Source organism: Sorex araneus, chromosome 2 (genome assembly GCF_027595985.1).
Source record: "Sorex araneus isolate mSorAra2 chromosome 2, mSorAra2.pri, whole genome shotgun sequence".
Lineage (NCBI taxonomy): Eukaryota > Metazoa > Chordata > Mammalia > Eulipotyphla > Soricidae > Sorex > Sorex araneus.
The window spans coordinates 327,300,020-327,316,839 of NC_073303.1; the positions used below are offsets into that span (position 1 = coordinate 327,300,020).

The 16,820-nt window shown below is 39.2% G+C and overlaps 1 protein-coding gene across 1 annotated transcript in view; it reads left to right on the plus strand.

Annotated features, from left to right (window-relative positions):
- L3MBTL4 (L3MBTL histone methyl-lysine binding protein 4) overlaps nt 1–16,820 on the plus strand; it is a 487,327-nt gene that overhangs the window by 354,039 nt on the left and 116,468 nt on the right. The window contains exon 16 of the mRNA XM_055125658.1: nt 11,766–11,836. Within this exon, the coding sequence (XP_054981633.1) occupies nt 11,766–11,836 (71 nt within the window). The remainder of the gene's footprint in view (nt 1–11,765; nt 11,837–16,820) is intronic.

The window sequence follows — 16,820 nt, forward strand, 5'->3', positions numbered from 1 at the left end:
GATGTGCACAGGGCTTATTCTTGGCTCTGTGCTGAAGGATCACTCCTCATGTGGTCATGGAACCATATGTGGTGCCAGGGATTGAACCCAGGTCAGTCACATGTAAGGCCAGCTTCTTACCTGCTGCACTCTCTCTCCTGATAAGGATTCTTGACAGTGTAGCTGCCAGAGGTTTAGAAAGGTTAGGCAAAGGGTCTGAGATCATATTCAGTCAGTGGGGAAATTGGGACTTGAATTCGTAACTGACTCCAAATCCTATATGCATTTCGATTACATTAGACTAGCAAAAGAATTGCCATTTAAGGCTTTGAAAATGCTTCTCTGGGTTTATATTTAGACTGCTTTCTACTTTTGCTCATATTCCCAGAGTCATCTTGTGATAAATTTACCTCTTAGTCTGTGAAAAATGGAAATACTGAAGAAGAATTGTGTTTCTATGTTTTCCCCAATTTTTAAATTTTTCTTGGTACTCTGAATTATATAAAATCTTGCAGTTTAAACTTAATTAATTAAATGCTAAGGGTTTTTATCTGAAAGCTTCTGTCTTGGACACATTTCATTGTGATATACCAAAGACTCCAATCTAGTTTGTTAATAATAAAATTATATTCATTAGAATAGTTTCTCAGTACAAAAAATTACTTTGAAATGCAATTGTTCCTCCCTATACATACTATTTTTTTTCCAGGCCCAAATAGGACATTCATGCAGGTGTTTGTCACCCACATAGTTAGCACTGTTAGCACTGTGTCCCGTCGTTTATCAGTTTGCTCGAGCGGGCACCAGTAATGTCTCCACTGTGAGACTTGCTGTTATTGTTTTTGGCATATCGAATAAGCCACAGGTAGCTTGCCAGGCTCTGCCATGCTGGCAGGATACCCACATATCATTCTCTAATAATTCCATTCAATTCCCAAAAGCTATTTTTAGTACATTATGACTAATACATTAGTTAAAAATACCTATTATACTCAATAATTAATAACATTTAAGAAAATGTTCAACAAAACTCTTTTTTTCATAATACTGGCCACATTATAAATTCTGTATGCTTCCCTAAAGCCTATACTGTTAATAAACATGACTGGGAAGATTATGCTAATCAGTGGGCATGCCCTATACTGGACCTGTTCTTTAATGATTCTTGTAATAGATTGTACTATGGTAAGCCAGATAGTTTATTTCCCCTACTCAAATTAGTTTTAACCAAAAAACCTTCGGTGAGACCCATTTTTAGGATTAAAACAGTGTTCACTGATTGTTCTACATGTTAACTTTCCAAGTTATTCACATTTTTCTCTAATCTAGCAGTATTTTATTTCACTTCTTATTATATATGTTTTCTGCTTGTGAGGTAAAGTATGCAGTGCCCTTACTTCCTCCCCTTCATAATTCACCTTTTTCATTCCTGGTCTTAGACCCTTATGCCCATTTTTGTTACCTCATTTGCTCCAATCTGCATTTTTTCTCTTCCAGAATGATCTTTGTCTTGAATTTTTTTCTTTTATTTCAACCCATATGTGCTTCTTAAAATTAAACACTGTGTTTCATATATATTTTTATTTCTAGTTCTTTGTATAATGTCTGACATTTAGTAGATGCTAGGCAAATTCAATAGGTTTTGAGAACCCACAGGGATCAATGACTGTGCTATGCTTGGGATATGGATCGGATTTGAAATGGTCCCGTTTCTTAGCACTGCATGGTGCTTTGGTCTCCACCACATAACGGTGTGTGTGTCTTAGCACCTACATTCTTTTTTTCCCTCTGCTTTTTGGGTCACACTTGGCAATGCACAGGGGTCACTCCTGGCTTATGCACTCAGGAATCACCCCTGGTGGTGCTCAGGAGACCATATGGGATGCTGGGATTCGAACCGAGGTTGGCCGCGTGCAAGGCAAACACCCTACCTGCTGTGCTATCACTCCAGCCCCAGCACCTATATTCTTAATACATGGTTTTGTATGAGCATATACTGCCAAAAAGATTGCAGACTGCTAATGGGTAATAATAAATTTTATTGCTCTTAAAATTAGTTTGTATTATAGGTCTTAGTGTACCCAACTTTATTGATTCAGACATAGATTAGTTTTCCTCTTAAAGTATCAATTTCTCATTTTAAAATGAATTTAAATATGAGGCTTATGTTTTGAATATAGGTATGAGCCATGCTCATTATAGTGTATTGAAATTATTGTTCTGTATTTTTCTGTTTTCATAATAAGATGCTTATTTAAAGCCTTACAAGTTTTAGATGTGAATATCATGTATCTTTGCTCCAAAGAGAAATTTGGAGCAAACTCCAAACTTCACTTCTCTGAACTGTTTATTTGGCACCTGTAAATAAATTAAACCCTGCAATTGAGTGGGCAGTGATGCAAACACACAGAACTTTCTGAGCCTGTAGAGGATGTGGCTGGACTGGAAGCCTGAGCCCCTCTGGATGCCCTCCCTCCATTCCCTGACCCCCTGCCCTGCTCAAATTAGAGGCTCAGGCAGGTCTAGCCAGGCACGACAGTCCTGGAACTTTACAATGGTAACAGACTCGAGATGACCTAATCAAACTTCTCCAACACAGAAATAAGTCTACCAAAGCCAAGTTATTCCTCTCTGTATCAATAGTTGTTAGTGACAACTCCAGCTTCTTCGATCTGGTCATTGCTCTGTCTCACTACCTCCTACCACCTCCTGTCTCGCAAGGAAAATTCTGTCAGAAGGAACCTGGTTGGCTAAATGGAGACCAGAGTGATGTCTGGCTGCAGTCAGGATGGCGAGCCCAACCAGGTCCTGAAATTTAGTGTACTTATTAATTCCACACTTATCCATTTCACAAGTTCTTATTTCAAAGTTCTTATTTCAAATTCCAGTGACATAATGGTGAACTAAACAGATTAAAATCCTTACTCTTATTAAGCTTCAACATAATGTTAGGAATGTTTCTTGTAATGTGAGGAAAATTATCCAGGCGAATACTTAGCACAATAGAAAGTTGAACTCAGGCTCGATGACGAGAGTCCTCCAGACTTGGCACGGGCACATAGATTCGCCACTGCCAGCCCTTCATTCAGCAAATATACGCTGCTTCTGCTGTTGTCAAGTGGTGTATCAGCTACTGAAAATAATAGAGTTGGGCAAAATAGTTTCATCCCTGTGGGGAGTATATTTCCCGTTAAACCATAAATGTAAGGGAAAATCTCAAACCAGGATAAATGCCATGAAAGCAGTAACTAGGGGTGAAAGGGTAACACTCAAAACATTTTCAGCAATTACCTATCTTAAAGTCTTAGAGACCATAAGCAAAATCCAAGCCATTTTAGGGGGAAAATAAGATCCAGGGAGTATCTCACAAATTGAGAATGAAATTAGTCTTGTTAAGATCATTTTCTGAATATAAACAGGAAGTGTGATGAGCTAAAAGGACTCAGCCCTCCCCCCAGTTCCACTGCCCTCACTTCCTTGGGCTCCTTCTCTGTCGCCCTTAGTTTCCTGAGGAAATCTGCAATTTTACTGAAATGTTAGGAAATAGCCCAGGTATGCCTTTAAGAAGATCTGGAACATATATTTCTGAGCTGATCCTCATTAGACATTTTATAATTTATTGTGGATCTCTGGGTGTCTGGACTCCTGCCTCAGCCCAGGCTCTGAGTAATTAAATGCTGCAGAACAGGGTGTGCTAATGTCCACGGTGCCCTGTGTAAGGAAATGCCGTTGTTCCTTAGTGCTAGAAAAATGAAACTTTGTTGCGCAAATACTGGTGCACTTTTTTTCCATCTATGTACTTAATTCACCTTTAAAATAACTATTTTCCATTCATTGTAAATAGCAAGGTTTGGGCTTTCAGCATTATTTTTTTCTCATAACTAAAGTAATATATATTAGAAAAATAGAAAACCCAGATTAGTAAAAAATATTAAGAACATTCATAATAACTTGGACCTTTTCCTATCTAGCAGCTTGAATCGATTTATGAGAACACAATAAAATGTCTACTGCAATACTTCAGGAATATAGCCTTTTTTTCAATATGAAGTATCACTCCCTTGTCTTCAAATGTGATGCTGCCTTCTGGGGTTATTGTGTGAATAGCTTGTTATGCTCATTTTGACACATTTTTGTGCTTACATACACATAATGTGACTATGTATTTGCTTTTAAAAAAATTATGTGTCTTTTTTTTTTGTCAGTCTGCAAGATGTGTTCTTTTAATACTTCTCACTTAACAGTATTTTTTCTAATATACTTTTCACTTAACAGTATACTACAGAAGAACTGGGGCAATAGTACAGAGGATGAGTGCTTGCCTTGCACACAGCTAACGTGGGTGCGCTGTGTGCTCCCCTGAGCCCACAGGAATGATCCCCAAGTGCAGGGAGTAAGCCCTGAGCACAGCCAGGTGTGGCCCAAAAAAACAAAATAAAACTATTACGGGTAATTTTTATATTAACACAAATCAGATGCTTTATTTTGTTTTTTAATAATTGTATCATATTATGTTATGACTCTTCCCTGATTAATTCAACTCATCCCCTATTTTCCAGCAAAATATCCATGTTGTTTTTCATTATTTTCCTTCTTGTTAATAATTCTATAAAACGTTTACATGTATATCATTTATTGATGCTTTATAATACAGTATTTTTAATGATGCAGTATTTTTAAAGCTTCATTATATTTGTTTGCAAATGAAACATGTTAAAACAAAAATATCATTTTTTTCTTTGTTTACTTTGGGGCTGGAGCAATAGTGCAACAAGTAGGGCATTTGCCTTGCACGTGGTGGACCCAGGTTCGATTCCTCCACCCCTTTCAGAGAGCCCAGCAACTTACTGAGAGTATCTCGCCCGCACAGCAGAGCCTGGCAAGCTACCCGTGGCATATTCGATATGCCAAAAACAGTAACAACAAGTCTCACAATGGAGATGTTACTGGTGCCCACTCGAGCAAATCCATGAACAACAGGATGACAGTGTGATATAGTGTGTGATACTTTGGGGCCACACCCAGCAAGCTTAGGGGTACTCCTGCCTTAGCACTGAGGACTCATTCCTAGTGATGCTCAGGGGACCTTGCGGGGTTCTGGGAATCAAGCCTGCATTGGCTGCATGCTGCGAGAACTTTATTTGCAGTACCTATTTCCTCACGAATCCTTATTTAGACTGATAATCTTGAAGGTCCTTGATACATTTTGGTTTGCTATAAATAAGCTCACATATGCAAACATAAATACAAACAAGTAGAAATATACATGTGTATATGTCCTTACTTGGCTTTTGGAGTTTTCAGTTGAGCCTCGCCTGCATACTCACCTGATGACTCATTACCCCATTGCTAACTAATTCTCCTTTCCTGCATGTGTATAAGCTTTTCCTCTGTCCCTCTTTGGAAACTTGGTTTGAGGTCCACTTCAAACTCATCACCTCCAAACTCTTTAATCTTTCCAAACTTTTAAGCAGAAAAATCCCTTTCTACTTTGTGATCCTAGAGCAGTTTCTTCATCTCTTATTGTTGTGTTATATAAATATTATTTATTTGTCCTTTCTCATTCTATTTGTGTTAAAGCTGGCAGTGCACACATCTGTATCCTCAGATTCTTTGTCTCTAGTTGGCAGACACCATCTGGACTAAATGCAACACCTGCATACAGAAAAAGCTCAACGAAATTTTTATGGACTTGGGCAATTTGTTGAAAGTAAAAGATAGTGGGTGCGCTCCATTCTGGACTCGCCTGAATCCCAAACCAGGCTCTTCTCTTTATTGTTTGAGTCTCTCTCTGTCTCTGTCTCTCTCTGTCTCTCTGTCTCTGTCTGTCTGTCTGTCTGTCTGTCTCTCTCTCTCTCTCTCCCCCCTCTGCCCTTGCCTCTCTCTCCAGCAACCCTCTTTTTTCCTCTCCTCCTGAAAAGCAAATAGTTCAGACCCTATTAAAACATGGTCAGAATTATTGCAAAATATAGTTTTTTTTTGCTTTCCCAAAAAGCAATTTTGGGAAAGATAAAAGTGTAAAACAACCACATGTGATATGTATATTTTTGGCCTTCAAAAATCATTTGTTTTCTATAACTGGGGTAAGAATCATTCCTCGGAAGTTGTAGTAAATGTTAATGTTAGGCTATATCAACCATAAGTTCTTAAATATGATTACTCAAATCTTCCATTATAGTATTAAAGCATCCATTGACAATAAGTGTGGCTGTGTTGTAGTAAAATTTTGTTTATAAAAAGAGGCAATGGGTGAAGCAATGGGTAAACTGGACTACTGGGATATTGTTCAATATTGGCCAAATCCTGGGGGGGGTGGTGTTTTATTTTGTTTTATTTTTCTTTTTGGGTCACATCCAGTGATTCACAGGGCTTACTCCTGGCTTTGCACTCAGGAATTACTCCTGGCAATGCTTGGGGGAACATATGGGAATCGAACCTGGGTCGATTGCATACAAGGCAAATGCCCTACCCACTGTACCATCACTTCAGCCCCTGGCCAGTTCCTGTTTTTAAGAAAGTGTTCAGGTACATTTTAACTAACCTGCGTTAAATTTAACTTGATTCTTTAATTAGTCTCTTTCTTACTGTATGACCTTGAGCACGATTCTTAACATCTCTTTTTCAACATACCACATACACACATATATGATGCATATTAATTGCCTCCTTATGGTAAGTATCTATTTCAGAGCCCCAACATTTTCCGAGCAGTGATTTGTTAGAAGGAGAGAAGCATAGTAAGAGGGTCAGAGACACTAGTTGCTGCCTGCTTTGCAACTAGAGGTACCAAAATCCTGAGGAAAGGACAGTGAAAGAGCAAGGGATAGCAGAGACCTACAAAGGAAAATTGGCACATTTCAAAAACAGATGCAGTAATTTTCTGCTTTTCATCTCTCCGATAGAGTGAGTCAGAGACAGAGGCCTGGCACTATAGCCCTAGCAATACTATTCATGAAAGAGTTTTAGAATTGTTTAGGATACTTGAGTTGTGATAATAATATAAAAGGTATGAGTTAGAATTTAAATGAATTGATTCTTTAATAAAATGAAATGTAAATTCATCGATGTTTGAATGCTGTTGCTTTTTATTGTAATTTTAGAAATAATATATTACTGAACTAATCATTTCTGAACATTTCACGACTAATACAGTAGATTCTCTCCGAATGCAGAACTTTTCCCCTCTTCCTACAAGGCTAAGTGCAAATACGTGAGAGTGTGAAAATGGTTTCCTAGGATTTTGCAAACGGATCTACTTTAAGTGTCGGTGCAAAACTTTGTAGATCTCCGCTCTGGCATGATTTATTTATTTTCGAGTTTGTTTTCTTTTGGGCTTCCCTCCTCCCCCCTTCTGCCAAAATGCAGGGGGCAGGAGTGTTAACAATTAATTGATGAACTCTCCTAAAAAATGGAGGCAGTGAAAGACCTGGAAGAAGATTGGTGTGTAGCTCCCCCCACCCCCCACCAATCTGTAGCTGGTCTAGGATAGATTTTTTTTTCCTTTTTTTGGTTCTTGTTTCTTGCTACCTTTTCTTTCCTTTTCTGTTATTTGTTTCTTTTTTGTGTGTGTGCAAGCGGACTGGAAAAGATATATAATAAATTGCATGCAAACAAAAGGAAAAAAAAGAATAGTGAGAGTGTCGGCTGGATAACACAGTGGGGTCCATGTGCCTGGCACTGCAAAGTCCAGATATGGGGTCCAGTCCTAGTGGCCCCTGAGCACCACTGAGTGTGGTCCCTATGAAAACCATGAAATGAAAAATAACTTTTAAAAAGACTCTTTCGGCTTGCTCCTAGCTTTTAACTTAAACCTCAGTTCTTGTCTTCCTGCATTTTGTAGATGCGTCAGTCACATAAAATTATTCTTTTTTTTATAGTTTGCATGTTATTTTGATATCACAGTAGTAGGGCATTTGCCTTGCATGCAGCCGACCCGGGTTCGATTCTTCCACCCCTCTCGGAGAGCCCAGCAAGCTACCGAGAGTATCTCACCCACACGGCAGAGCCTGGCAAGCTCTGGCGTATCCGATATGCCAAACATAGTAACAACAAATCTCTCTTTTTTATTTATTTATTTATTATTTTTTAATTTTTTATTAGTTTATTTTTAATTAGAGAGTCATCGTGAGGGTACAGTTACAGATCCATACATCTTTGTGCTCATGCTTCCCCCATACAAAGTTCAATAACCCATCCCTTCACTAGTGTAACAACAAATCTCACAATGAACATGTTACTGGTGCCCGCTCGAGCAAATCGATGAGCAATGGGATGACAGTGGCAGTGATATTATTTATTCAGTAAGAGTATAAGTTTGACAATTCATTATATCTTACACTAAGATGGTAAGTTCAAGAGTGTATACTTTATACTTATACTTTAAGAGTGTAAGTTTGGTGAAGGCATGGGTTCCCGAACTTTGTATGAGGGAAGTATAAGCACAAAAGTGTATAAATCTGTAACTGTACCCTCACGGTGATTCTCTAATTAAATATAAATAAATTTAAAATAATAATAAAAAAAAAGAGTGTAAGTTTGGCAACTTGGTATAACCTGAGCCCTGAGAAAGGTTATTTTCTGTGAAAAAATAGGTCAAGAAACTCATTCTAGAAGCTAGAGATATAATACAGAGATTAAAACAAAAGACATATGGGGCTGGAGTGATGGCACAGCGGGTAGGGCGTTTGCCTTGCACGCAGCCAACCCAGGTTCGATTCCCAGCATCCCATATGGTCCCCTGAGCACCGCCAGAGTGATTTCTGAGTGCAGAGCCAAGAGTACCCCTGTGCAATGCTGGCTGGGATCCAAAAAAAAAAAAAAAAAAAAAACACAAGACATAAACTTATTCTTAATCTCCCAAACATATCTCACCTCCCTTTCTGTTGTATGTTGATTCTACTCCAAGTCCTGTTTATCTTCCACTCCAGTTGTCAAGATCTTTACAACCCTCTGTTACCCACACCACCATTCTGTCATCACACTGTCCTCTGCAGAGCAACTTAACCCACCCTAACACTCACCAGGAGCAGTATTGACTCTCCCTGCCTTTTGTTTTGACAGCTGAAATCTCCCAGGCAACTTCTGTAAATGCCCAAGGAGCCCTATGTCTCGGGAAGATGGTCTGTAGGATAGGAAAATAACCCTGTTTTGAGTCCAAAGACTTTATTTTGTGTCTAAGCTCCAACCATCTACTCCTTTGTGTCCAAGCTGGACACCTGGCTTGATATAACTGACCTCCTATTGCTTTCTTTGAGGAATAATGTTTCTAGACTTTAAAAGGTTTTTTAGGGCATTGGAGAGATAGCACAGCAGATAGGGTGTTTGCCTTGCACGCAGCCGACCCGGATTCAATTATCAGCATCCCATATGGTCCCCTGAGCACCGCCAGGAGTAATTCCTGAGTGCAAAGCCAGGAGGAATCCGTGTGCATTGCCAGGTGTGACCCAAAAAGAAAAAAAAAAAAGGTTTTTTAGAATGAGATGAGATTAAACGAAACAAAGAATGGAGCCACAGAAATAATACAGAGGTTAAAATGTACAAAATAAAATGTACAAAAATGTACAAAATAAAAAAATTTTATTTTGCATGCAGCTCACTCTAGTTAAACCCCAGTAATACATGCTCCCCGAGCACTGCCTTGTGTGGCACCCCCACTCACCAAATGAAGAGAACGATGGGCCAAAGTACTTGACTTGCATGCAGCAAATCTGGGTTTGATCCCTGCACCACGTATGGTCCCCTGAACACCACCAGGAGTGATGCCTGAGCACAGAGCCAGGAGTAAGACCTGAGCACCTCCATGTGTTCCAAAAGCTAAAAATGCCACCCATAAATCAAAACCATGAGAGTTCTTTGAAGGTTCCTACCTCACACAAATATATGTCACTAGATCAGAACTGTCTATAGAGTTTAACTTGGCATATCCTCTGAGTACTGAAATATTGTTGAAAGCAAACTATACCCAGATATCATATCAAGCTGTCATTCATTATAAGTGGCTGACTTTTATCCCTCAAAAGCCACTCAATAAATGTAATTGACTTTTAAAAATGCCCATCAGAGATATGAAAGATGTACTAGCTTCTGTATTTTAATTTGTAGGGTCCAATCAAGATCTTTACCAGTATGTAAATGACTGCACTGTGCTATTTAGTGCATGGACTATGTCCCCAGCCCTCCACAGGGACCAGGTTTCTCTAGTCACTGCTCTCGTAGCTTAAATTCAACGTCTTTCTCTGTAGTATGGATTTTTTTCTACAAGAATGTAATTAAATAATACGGAGTTAAAAGAATAGAAGTTACCACTTAAAATATGCTTCAGTGCATTGAATTAATTAAAATACTCTGCATTGTCCATGACATAAGATCGCAACCTGTCTTAGGAGATACTGTTTCACTAACTGTTTTTTTAAAAACCAGGGAGGCAAGTAATGTCTCTGTTTCCTTTTGGGAAGCTGCAACTTTTAGAGATTAAAAATGTACACTGGTCACAAAACTAGAGCATGACTGCTAAGGCCTTGCCTGGCTCTAGATTCTCTGCAGTGACTTCCTGGGGTCTGCAGGGCGCCTCAGGTTATCAGCCCCCATGGACTAGTGCCACAGTAGCTCTACGTAGACTCTCTTTAAGATTTCAAGATGGGGGCCTGGAGCAACAGTACAGTGGGCAGGGTATTGCCCTGCACACAGCAGACCTGACTTGATCCCTGGCATCCCATGTGATCCCCTGAGCTCCACCAAGAGTGACCCCTGAGTATAGAGCCAGAAGTATGCCCCACACACCTCTGGGTATGGCCAGAAAGAAAAAAAAAATCCTCAGCTTGGGACTTCAATATAAATTCTTTTTTCAGTGTTATTTGCTTCTCTGATAAATGTCTTAATGATAGGAAAAGAAAAACCTTACTGATAAATAGAAGGTGTTTCTACCATAACATACATGTGAATAGAACATACATCTAGATTTTTCCCAAATTGTCTGTGTCACTCAGGTTCCTTATAACTTTTGGTAACTAAATCTTTTCTCATCTAAAACATAAATTAAAACAATTATTGCATGCTCAAAGCTCAAAGGCTTGTCATTGGGGCTAAGGGAGTGCTTTCTGTGTGCAATAAGAAAAGTATTTGCAAAGCAGTGTATCAAAAATTCCATTAAAATTGTAATTATATATGTAATCAGCTATTTCAAGCCTTCTGTACCTAAAATTAATTACTGGTAATTATCAACAGTGCAAAAGTTTCATTTTAGAAACTTCCATATTCATTATATTCTATCAACTTCAAATTTTGATAAAGTTTCATAATGAAAGAATTAAAAAATTAGTTCTTACTGAATAGTAGAGCATTTTAAAAGTTAATTAATTCTTTGACATTAAACAGTGTAGCAAAATACCTTATACAGTTCTTTAAGCACACTGTCTATATCCTTTGATTAAAATAAGCACTAAAATCATCAGTAGCAATTATTATTTATCCACCTACTATATCACCTACCATCTCTAATTGTTCCTCTTCAGAATCTGAAAAAAGTTATTATCCAAATCTTAGAAACATCTTACTATCACAGAATGAAGGAACACTAGGGGAACAAACTTTTATAAATCTAATACAAAAAAAATTATAGTTTTAAATTTTTTAATTTATAAGAAAAATTGTAGCAAGAACCTGTGCAACAAAATACCTGATAATTCACTACTACTAACCCTCTGGTTTCTATTTAAATTTGTACTATCATGATTTATTCCAACCTCACAGGATAATGAATCTAGATTTTATTTCTGTTCTTTGCCCAGACTTGTACAGCAGGCAAAGTGTTTGAAAATCAGAGGAAAAGAAGAAATTGACATCGCTAATCTCTTCAGAGGTAAAAATCAAAAACACTGTCAAAAACACAAACTATACTTTTTGTTGTGAAGAAATATTTTGGTTGTTTGGTTATATTGTTCTTATAGGGAATGATGAAAAGAACATGACTAGAATTCAGTCTTCTTCCAACACCGTGAATAATAAGTTCTGTCACTTCTTTAGTCTCAACCTTAATTTTCTTATTTTTAAGTGAAAGAATAGCTATAATCTCTAGGTCTTCACTTTAAGGATAGGACAAATGAGAACATACAAAAATAGATTTCTCAGAGGTAAAACCTCTTTTTACATCTACAAAAACCATTAAGTGAAACCAGGAGTCATTTGTGGCATCATTGTAATTTTAGAATTACCGCTCACCAGTAAGACACACAAAAGATTATTGAAAAAGTTTGTTACCAGGAGCCAAAGCAACAGTATAGCAGGTAGGTAGAGTATTTGCCTTGCACACATCTAATCCAGATTCAACCACGAACATGCTATGTGGTTCCCCAACCACTGCCAGTACAGAGCCAGGAGTAATACCTGCTGGGTGTGCCCAAAAACCAAGAAAGAGAAAGAAAAAATTTGTAACCATTAAAGGACAACAGATTAAGTATTGGAAAAAGAATTGCATATTTTTTATTTAACTATGTTTCTATCTTAGGCTTGATAGATTTAATTTCATCTGTAACTTTTAAGGATGTATTATTACAGCACCCTAAGGATTTTTTTCCCCATGGTTGGAGAGAGATACTGCAGAGATTAAGGCACTTGCCTTGCATGCAGCCAGTCTGGGTTTGATTCCCAGCACCTGATACCGCCGGGAGTGATGGAGCACTGGATGGGGCCCAAAACACAAATGAGGGAGAGACAGAGAAACAGAGAGAGAAGGAAAAAATGCATATTTCTTTAGTTGTGTTAATTTAGTGCAAAAATGTTTATTTGATCACATGACAATATTGAAATTTTGAGATGTATTGTCTTAGTGCTGGACTTGAGCGATAGCACTGCGGGTAGGGCATTTGCCTTGCACTCGACTGACCTGGGTTTGATTCCTCATCCCTCTCGGGGAACCCAGCAAGCAACTGAGCCTGGCAAGCTACCCGTGGTATATTCAAAATGCCAAAACAGTAACAAGTCTCACAATGGAAACGTTACTGGTGCCCATTCTTGCAAATTGATGAACAATGGGACAACAGTGTAGTGCTTTTGTCTTAGTGCTATATGCGTATGTTTCCTGGAATACAGTAGATCTGATTTATCTCTGAAAGGAAAAGAAAATTAGCAAATTTTTCACTGACCTGAAAAGGGCAACACATTTGCACAGTTTTGTAGAACTTCATTTAACCTCCACTACAGATATCCATTCCACTTCAGAATGAGGAGCACTTGTGCCAAGGGTCGTGGCTCTGATAACAATGCCACCTGATCATTTGAGGCAGGGCATGTAATTGAGAGAATTTTCTATTTCCTCTCAGTCACCAAGGGGATAGGAATCTTTTCCTCAGAAAATGGAGAAGAGTTGAGTTACTCTGGTTTCATTAAGGCACATTTAATTCTATCAGAGGTTTTCTGCGTAATATAACCAGAGCTGAACATTAAAGCAGATAACATAACTGTTATTTTAGAAACTGCTTCATACAAATGTCTAACCAATTTAACCAGTCTTCTTTCTGTAAACAGCATGTTTTAGAACGGAATGAGAAGCCCTAAGAAGTGTCACTGTTTTAATTCATATTTTGACACTTTTGAAAATATCTCCACAGCATAATTATGTATATGTTCCTGTTAAAACAGATACACAGTTTTGTGGTTCACATAGTAAAAATTGTAATGAGAATCATCCTTATAAAAATAGAAAATATCACTAGCAAAATGTATTTGCATAATATGAACACTGAGCTCTCGTCTGGCTTGTTCAGTATGCACTTCTTCCTTTCTGCATCACTAGTGTAGTTTATAACCATATGCATTGATTGATTGTTTACTGCGATCTTTGATGTGTCTCCTCACTTCAGACACCTCTCAGCCAAGGTCCAAGTTAAGATGCAAGGCAGTAGAGACTGGAGGCTGCTGCCCCCCACCCCGCCCCGACAGCTGTACAGCCCTCAGCTGTCTTCAGCCCTCAGATACACTCCTGTTAAGGAAATGCCTTCAGGAAGATTCTTATCAGAGGAATGTACCAAAGGATTCCCTTTTGTTTCTCAGAGATATCTTAATTTAGGTCTCTTTGTGGTGAGAAGAGTAACAAGTAGCATTCCCACTTTGGCTGGTGGGGGCTGTCAGATTTTTGTTTTATTTTATTTTATTGTGGTTTAGGTAATACGGTTGCAGTAGTGTTTGCATTTTTGGTTTTGATATATAAAGGTATTGCATCCTCGTCCCCACCAAAGTATCCAGATCCACCACCACTGTTGTGTCACTTCTATTCTCCCTATCTCCTGCCCCATTTCCCCTGTACACACACACACACTCACACACACACAGACACACACACACACACACACACACACTGCTTTGTAAACTTAATGATATAATTGAAGTCCAAGGTTTCATCATCATTTGATACTCCATTCTCTTCTGTTATTTCCCTATATATCACAGATATTTGAGATTATTTGGTATTTGAGAAAGACAATTATTTTTTTTTTTTTGCTTTTTGGGTCACATCCAGCGATGCTCAGGGGTTACTCCTGGCTTTGCACTCAGGAATTACTACTGGCGGTGCTTGGGGGACCATATGGGATGCCGGGGATAGAACCCAGGTCTGCCGCGTGCAAGGCTAACGCCCTACCCGCTGTGCTATCGCTCCGGCCCCGAGAAAGACAAATTTTTATCTTTGTATTCTTCATCGCTCCAGGGCTGGAGCGACAGCACAGCAGAGTAAGGCATTTGCCTTGCACGCGGCCTACCTGGGTTCGATTCCTCTGTCCCTCTCGGAGAGCCCAGTAAGCTACCGAGAGTATCCCGCCCACATGCCAGAGCCTGGCAAGCTCCCCGTGGCGTATTTGATATGCCAAAAACAGTAACGTCTCACAGTGGAGACGTTACTGGTGCCCGCTCGAGCAAATCAATGAACAACGGGAGGACAGTGTTCTTCATCAATTGATGTTTCAGTAGAGAAACAGATGTTTTCAAATAAAACACAGCATAACTCATTCCTTCTGATTTTTATCTTATCTTATTTCAATAGATAAGATCAGGGGAAGCCTTCCACTGGCAAATTCTTACTTCTCAGAAACAAGGGGGAAGGGGAACAGAAGGGGCAGAAAACCAAAGAGGGACTTGAGCCAATGGCTCAGGCTTTGAGAAAACAAAATTTGACAAGAAGGTTAAAAAGACCAGTTCCTGTCGATACTGACAGACAGAGGCCCTGCAAGGGACCAAAGAAGGGTGGGATCCAAGAGACCAAGACCAAGTGTTTTCCATGAAAGCCACCCCTGAGAAGGCAGTTCCTGCAGTTGGGAACTCGTTTAATTGAGTGGAAGATTGTTCTGGATTTATCCATACTTATTGACATAGAGGCAACATGTTTTCTCTGAACAGCACAAACATGAAGGGCTGGAGAGAGCTCGTGTCTGGGGAAGGGGTGTGATGTATGGAATTTGATTGTCGCCAGCATAATTGCCTGTCATAGATTTGTTTTTAAGAAAGCATGTTATTAAAAGTTTTCTTTCCACCTTTACTTCTAATTTAGCAGATGGTTTGTTTTTAATAAACTGAGGTTGTTATTTTGCATAAACATAGCAAGATTAGAGGCTTTGCAATTAGGATTAGTTGTTAGTTGTTGGGCGGTCCTGTTAGTTGTTGGGAGGTCCCACAGTGTGGCTAAGGACAGAGCAGGGCACTCTCATAGGAGACAAGAAATTATTTCCTTTATGTATGTCAAGAGTGGCCAGTTCTGGCCAATGTGAAGATGCCGGTGTAAGGCCAGCACAGTGAGCGGCCTTACTTGCATTCTTATTTGTGGGTGCAGGAGTCCAGCCCAGCCCTGTTCCGGCCTGGGAGATCCCAGTTGCCAGCGGTGGTCACAGATTTGGACATTCTTTGTTTTCCATAGTGAGCACATTTGCAGTTTTTGAGCCTTTCAGAATCTCCAGAAACTACTAGAAAGTACTAGAAACGAGATTTGCTCTTGTCATTTAAATTAATCCCTTTGGGCTCCTCCACCACCACCCTCAAGGCAGTTTTGGGGATTCTATAGCTGTCCTGGCTGTACTAGGGAATAGTATAGACTCTAGAGAAGAAACACTCTCTTTCCAGTTTTATGTAAATTAACATATCACCATGACCTTGGATTGTTATTTAATGTTTTAAAATTTTTACATAAGCCACTAAATTTAACCATAGTTTCTCAGTCATTTGTTTTGTTTGGTTTGGGAAGACTTGAATGACAATCCATCTGAAATATTTTGGGCTTTTGGGCCGGCATTTATTTCCCATTTCTTTTATGAGGGAAAGGGGTATATTTTCAAAGACTGTATATACATGTGTACATTTGCACACTCACCCAATTACTGTTTTTAATCACTATCACTATCATCCCATTGATCCTCGATTTGCTCCAGCGGGCCCAGTAATTCTCCATTCATCCTAGCCCTGAGATTTTAGCAGCCTCTCTTTACTCGTCCTTCCCAATGGTGCTGCATTAGAGGCTCTTTCAGGTTTAGGAGAATGAGATCCATCATTGTTATTGTATTTGGCATATGAATACGCAAAGAGGAGCTTTCCAGGCTCTCCTGTGTGGGCAGGAAAACTCTCGGTAGCTTGCCAGGTTCTCTGAGAGGGAGAACCAGGCTATAAGATGTCACGATTCCCAGCCATGTGCTTCCAGGAGCTTGGTTTTATAGTCTCTGGATGTGGGTTGTTGATGGGATTACACAGGTCGGGGGCAGTTTCTGGGTGTGAGTTTATCACTTGAATCACTTGTAATCCCATTGATCTTTGATTTGCTTGAGCAGGCGCCAGTAACACCTCCATTTGTCCCTGTCGTGAGTTAGTGT